The sequence below is a fragment of the Bradysia coprophila genome, unplaced genomic scaffold (assembly GCF_014529535.1).
Source record: "Bradysia coprophila strain Holo2 unplaced genomic scaffold, BU_Bcop_v1 contig_313, whole genome shotgun sequence".
NCBI classification, from domain to species: Eukaryota; Metazoa; Arthropoda; class Insecta; order Diptera; family Sciaridae; genus Bradysia; species Bradysia coprophila.
The window spans coordinates 266,779-273,862 of record NW_023503572.1 but is presented as its reverse complement, the minus strand read 5'-3'; the positions used below and the strand labels follow the sequence as shown (position 1 = coordinate 273,862).

Sequence of the window (7,084 nt, the reverse complement as noted above, 5' to 3'; positions counted from 1 at the left end):
TAAAATTTTAGGGCTATTTGAAATTTTTGTTTCATTTGAAAGGAACGTCGTACGGGGCTTCGTAATTGCGCTATGCGCAATTTCTAAGATGTACACATTTCATAATAATTTTACTTTAACTACATTAACTGGCGCAATAGGCTTACGGTCAAAGTAGGACGACATACGCACTAGGGTCACGTACGCAATAGATATACGGGTTTGTACGGGGCTCAGTCGCAGCAAACGCTCCGACTGTTCTGATGGCTCGTTTTTTTTTCAATTTTAGTGTTAGCGTAGCGAGCCCAGCATTGGCAGAAGTTCAGACAGTCGAGGGTTTTGACCCACCCAACGGGTAGGATCTAGTTCTTAATATGAATCAAATCGAGCGATTGTAAAAAAAACTGTCAACGGCTGAGTGTTTTCGGTTTTTCGTAATTGACCATCAAATAATTGAAAACACTTTATAAGTAGACCGATGATGCAACAATGTTACACTTTTGATTAATCGATTTTGATTTTCGCTTACATTTTATCATTTTCCAATAATAAAAGCTGAAAAAAGAAAAATCTTCGACAAATTTTGTTGATACAACGGAGCAAAAGGTCAACTCAGTTTTGTTCGTTTTGCTGAAACTTGTTTTTATGAGTGAATGAGCCAAATTTGTGCTGGAAATTGTGTTTTCTAAAAGGTTGCATAATGCATCACAGCTCTGTTGTGATAACGATTCAGATCATTTACTTAAAAGATGCCTACATATCACTATTTTGGACATTATTGAATTAGTTGTGGTTTAGCTTAAACATTCGGCTGAGTTTCTATTTCAAGCAATATAAAGTGAACAAACAACATGAAATCGTTATTCCTTTTCGTACTTCTATTCTATTATCGCGCTGATCGTGCTTCCGCTTTTGCTTTTGATGAAAGCAAAATTGTTTTTTGCATATTTGAGAATGATCCGCGAAATGTATCATACCGAGATTTTATGGTGCTACCTGAAACGGCATTCGATGCAGATTTACCTACAATATTCGTCGTTCATGGATGGTTGTCTGGATTTGAATTGTTAGATGAATTTCAACGAGGTAGGTCACTACACAATGAAAAGTCATAGAGTTACACTCGAGAGGTGAAAAGCTGCCGCTGCTGTCGATTTAACATCTATCCATAGTATGGATTCCTTACGGCCTTCACGGTGGGGTTGAACAAAGCTTAAATAGAGTCGTAAAAGTGCAGAGTCGACCTCGCTATTACCCGAGGAGTATGTGTCTAAGTTGTATTGAGGCTATTTAGTAATCATGCTACGATGTGCTGGTTGTTATGCTTGAATTTCAAGCTTTCCAAAAACAACAAATTATCGAAGATGAGGACACATCAATTGTTTTTGAGTAAATGCAAGACGAATAAATTAAAGAAATTCTTCGAAAAAATCACTTTTGGTCTTTTTCGCATAGTTGTTTCGTTCATCATACTTATACGTATTTCCTTTCATTTACGTTCAATTTCTCGTATTTCCAGTAAATTCCTTGTAATTCCTTCAATTTCTAGTATTTCCTTAAACCACTAATAATTAACGGATATTCCGTCGATTCCTGCGAAGGTGTGCAATCAATTACCCAAATAGTTTCCCCCTCGGGATGTCATTGTGTCAGATGATCAAGTTGACATGGTTTACATTGACTTTACGAAACCTTTCGATAAGGTCGACTATGGCACGCTGTGTTAAACAAATTGGAATCGGTTAGATTATTTACCTGATAATCTCGTTAAATGGTCTTCAATGTATTTGCATCATAGAACTCAATTTGTGACCATAAATTCCTTTCAGAAGTTCCAAATCCGCTTACATTATCAATCCCGACGTCAGGATTGCCCCAAGGGTCGATTTTGTGGCCATTATTATTTATAAATGACCTGTTTATGGCTGATTCATATATTCGAGATTCATCGAAGAAAGCACGCTCAGTTGCTGAAAAATCAGAGTAGAGAGGAGACATAAGCATAACCATTATATTTCTTTGAAGCAAAATTATTTACTAACACCGATCGCTTTTGGGACTTTAGGTTGCATGGGTCCCGAAACAAAAAAATTTGTTGATAAATTAGGTTATTTGATGAAGAGGGCAACTGGTGAAGTTAAATCAAAGGAATATCTTGCTTGCATTTTGGGTCAATCTGAACCGTTCAAATATTCGCCTAGTGATTGTGACTATTTTTGTGTTACTTCTTCAATTAGATATTTTATGTTTATCGTTCCGGAGTGAGTATGTCATACATTAAACGACTCTGTATATAAGCTTTATATGATACATTAATCTATCGTCGACCGCGACCCGTCCCTAGGGAGTTTTGTTGTACTCTGCATTTAAATGAAAGAAACTCGGAAAAAAATCCTGACCCCAACGAGAACCGAACTCGGAAACTTTGGGTGAAAGCAAGCAGTGCTAACCATTCGCCCAGTGAGTCTTCGAATATGTACGAATTGCTAAATTGCTAGTTGGATTCTTTCGGCTGATGTGATTCAATTCGAAAAGTACATAACGTGTACGACTCATGGCGTAGTGTGTGTGTGTAGTTGTTATGTAAACCCTTTCTCTTGTATTTTGTTTACGATGAAAATAATTAAATTTCGACTAAACGGATTTCAATCAAACAAAATGCCAGTGTATAGCGCGTGATCTCAGGACTCCTGTAACGTAATTAGTTTTTCAATCGGAGTAATATCTGCCGAGATACAAACCTTTGAAAACTCGATGTGATCAACATGTACAACGTAAGAACACGTTTTGTTGAGTCATACATAGAGGTGTGCGGGCCGATGTTTTTTTGAAGCCCGTCCGGCCCGAAGCCCGGTCCGAAATTCATTTTTAAAGCCCGGCCCGAACTGGCCCGACGTATTTATAGCCCGTCCGGCCCAAGCCCGATCGGGCCGGATAAAAACTCGGACGGGCCGACATTTTCGGGCGGCCCGAAAGCAAATTTCATATAAAAAAGTGCGCGAAATTTTGAAAATCGGGCCAAAAATTTGGTTTTTTAGGTCCGGTCCAAGCTCGGCCCGACAGATTTGAAGCCCGCCCGGCCCAGGCCCGGTCGGACCGGATAAAAACCCGGGCGGCCCGACATTTTCGGGCGGCCCGCACATCTCTAGTCATACATCGAAACAGGTATCGTTTCGATTGAAAACAAAGTTAGTTTGAAGGGATTCTGCAAGTCTACGTGAATATTTGATTTTAAAAAAATAATTAAAAAAACAAAAATTTGACGAGGAGCGAACTTAAGACCATCGTATAGAAGTGACGCGCTCTAACCGATTCGGCTACTGAGACTTCGAATGAAATGGATTGGTTGACACGTTTTGCTTTGCACAATGTGTGTGTGCATGTGTGTATCAGTAGGCCTGTTCATTTTAGAGAAATAGTCTCAAATTCATCTGGCATGGTGTTTATCTGGTCCGGAAGGCTAAAATATTGGACCCGTATTTTTTTAGAATTTAAAAAAATAGTTTAGATCTGGGGAGCGAAGCATTTGTTCAAATGTACGAAAGCGTTGGTTAGAAGAGAGGAGAATGATGGTGTATATCTTTTTTACTCTTCTAACCAACGCATTCGTACATTTGAACAAATGCTTCGCTCCCCAGATCTAAACTATTTTTTAAAATTCTAAAAAAAAATACGGGTCCAATATTTTAGCCTTCCGGACCAGATAGACACCATGCCAGATGAATTTGAGACTATTTCTCTAAAATGAACAGGCCTAGTGTATCAGTATATTTTCCAGTTTTCGTTTATGTATGACATACTCACCCCGGAACGACAAAATCATATATGTGGTGGTAGGGCTACACTCGATCGTTACACTTCTGTACATAACACGAACGAGCGTTAACGATCTCATTACCCCTCCTTACACATAATTATTAAAATCACAAAATTGCTTAGAAACCTGAGCCATCTGTTTTGTGATAGCCACAACATTTTGTGAAACACAAGTAAATCATAGTCAACCATGTTAAAAAAAGGTGTCATTACCATCGAACTATTGTGTTAGGCCGCGCGTCTGAATGGCATTACCTCCGCCCATATATTTACCTTGCACGAAACAATGTCATCCATGGAACCATAACCAAAATTTATTTTTCTTTGTTATTTTGACAAATGCAATTGTCAATAGTGTTGAGGTTATGGCAATATGGATGACAGTTTGACATTTCAATACACCTTGGAAGAAACCTTTAAATAATTTTCAGACATATTTTTGATATATCCGGTCACACATACTATCACTCTTCATTGTAGACTGGAACCATCTGGGGCCCAAAATGAATCTGATTGGAATTGATTGGTCAGCGGGATCGTCAACTCTGAACTATTATAAAGCAATGCAACGAACCCCAACAGTTGGCAGTGCAGTTGGACAGTTTATCATGGGTGCAATTAGAAATAGGCTCATAACGAACCCGTACAGCATTCACATCGTTGGTCATAGTTTGGGGGCACATGTTGCGGGTTTTGTTGGTAAATATATGGCTGCAAGTGGACCAAATCCAATAAAATTGCGGCATATTAGTGCACTTGATCCAGCTGGTGTATTTATTGGAAGTTATGAATGCCCTCGTCGACTATGCCACACTGATGCTACTTTTGTGGAAACCTTTCATACCAGTAAAGCGTTAGGTATTAACCATTTTGTTTTCGATATAAAATTTAAAAAAATTGCCCAATTTTAATTGATCGAAGCATTAATGCGACGACAATTTAATTTTTGTATTGTCACATCTAGGGATGTACAAACCAATTGGATCTCTTGATCTATACGTGAATGGTGGAAAGTACCAACCAAATTGTGATTTTCCCACGTGCTCTCATTCTTATGCGCATAAATTGTATCGATATGCTCTAGATCGATTTCGACTCGATGGATGGCTGTGTAACACTCTCCAACAAATGGAAAAGGAGAAACGTTGCAAGGGCAACAGTAATCCGCGTAGATATGGCATCGAAATCATACAACAGGGATTACCGTAAGTGTTGATAGAAAACCGAATTGTATGGGCATGAAAAGCCAGACACGTAGGACCCTATGCACATATAGCTCAATATAGTTATATATCGTCATATCAAATATAAGAAATATCGAGACGATATGGGATGCCTGAACCGATCCACCCCACACACATAGCAATCGTGTCATATGCTTATCATCATATTTATCATATCTGCTTCTCAATATCTGTTTTATTGTGTTTCATACAGAAATAGCGGTATTGTGTATACACCTACTACAACCTCAAGAGATAATGGAGACAATGTTACATCAACAAGAAAGGAAATTCGCACAGATCAAGCGGGTGACTGCACTACCGTCGTGTTTGGAGCTAACCTCAACAATGCCGTGGTGCTCGTTTCGCTTCTAAGTGATGATGGACATCTTATTATTGAAAAACGTAACGACGAGGTTGTCGTTGTAAATCCGGCCAATGCTGCCTGGACACCCGATCCAAAATACCATGTTTGCGGTGAAACAGAACCGGGACGCATTGCCAAGCGTTTAAGTGAATTGACAGGACCATTCCGGTTTGTTGTCGCATTTGATGCCACCGACATGTTCACCGATCCATTCTGGGAGATGATTTACTATTTGGCAGACTATCAGAAATCTGCGACAGACGTGGACGAAATTCAAATGATTGCAATGGACATTCCACATGATGGTATTCCGTTGCAACGACATTCCGACGAGTTGAGACGGGCAATCGAGAATGGACTTCAACCACATCATGCTGCCGATATTAGGATGGAGGGAATGCACGCTATTGAAGAAACTGGTGTTGTTAGTCAAATGGCAGAGCTTCAACAAGAACTGGTCGTTGTTAAAAATGCTGTCGGTCAATATGCGGATCGAAATCCTACGGACAACACATTAAACCAAATTGTTAAGGAAGTTGGAACATAAGTAGTAATCAACAATCATTTGTGTAACGGTATATAATGTATCAGATATACGTTGCTTTCTATGACAGTTGCTGAAATCATATCCAGAAACGAGAATTTTATTTTCACAATAAACACAGATTTACCAGAAATTGCTTCTACAGAACGCATTTGAATACGACTCCAAATCATTCCTTTGACTGAAAATCAGGGTCTTGCACCAGTAAACACCGAATAATGAGGGTAATCGAAGAAATGCAGGTACGAGTGTTTCAATTCGAATATTCGAACCAAATTCGGAAAGTTCTCCTGCTGTTGTCAAAACCTAAACAAAAAGCAGATTTTGACTCGAATTCGAATTGATAAGTTGTATGTGCTCCGGTATATGGCGTCAGATAAGGCACGTGCAGAGAGACCTTGTCATTGTGTTTCTATAGTTCATTTGGAAGGCAAACAGGTATACAATTTTTGTGTCAGTATACAAAATGTTGACTTACAGTAGAGAAACTTTACGGTATTTCCACATACCTTATAAGTTTTAGCCTATTTTTCGCTATCCGCTCATTTTGATGAAACCGTTTTTTCTCAAAGTCTCACAAAACGCTTAATGCGGCGATTCGTGAAAGAATGAATTCAGTAAGATCGAACCAAATACCTTCCCTTCACAATTTCTATAACGATGAATTCCTCATTATTGACTCATTTTTAATTCTGATATTGTAAATCATGGAACTGTGTCACTAGAGAACAGCCGAAGATAAGGTAAATTATCCACTAACTCGAACTAAAAGATTTTAGATTAAGAAAAAGAAAACATTGCACGTGACATCTCGATATAAATTCCCGGATTCTTATGTGGAAGCTAAATCAAAAATTTAAGTTCCACTTAAATCGCATTCCTCGTAACTTCATCTGAATGTACCGAATCTCTGAAGTAAAATTATTGGAAATATTAGAGTCTATTTGTGCGTGCATGGGATAAAAGGGACATAGCCGAGGGAGAGGTGGCAGCTCACAAGGACGAGGACAAGGAGGAAATCTGAAGCTTTTTTCTAATCAAATAATACATACTATGTACCACTGTTCAAATTTTCATTTGACGAGTGGGGGATCGTGATCCTAAGCTAAAGGTACAATGATGGACTACAAATTTCACTGCGCATAAAATATGTCT

General features: G+C 38.7%; 1 protein-coding gene across 2 annotated transcripts; it reads left to right on the top strand.

Annotated features, from left to right (window-relative positions):
- Positions 1-747: 747 nt before the first annotated feature.
- On the top strand, positions 748-6,067 carry LOC119079217 (phospholipase A1-like). Of its 2 annotated transcripts, none has more exons than XM_037187005.1 (4): positions 748-1,065; positions 4,276-4,648; positions 4,755-5,000; positions 5,233-6,067. In XM_037187005.1, exons 1-4 carry the CDS (start codon positions 831-833, stop codon positions 5,930-5,932), a joined length of 1,554 nt encoding a protein of 517 aa, XP_037042900.1. In that variant the 5' UTR covers positions 748-830; the 3' UTR covers positions 5,933-6,067. The 2 variants fall into 2 exon arrangements, with proteins under 2 accessions (XP_037042900.1, XP_037042901.1); XM_037187006.1 differs by lacking the exon at positions 748-1,065 and adding an exon at positions 1,673-1,682 and having other exon boundaries at positions 5,233-6,065.
- The last annotated feature ends 1,017 nt before the right edge of the window (positions 6,068-7,084 follow it).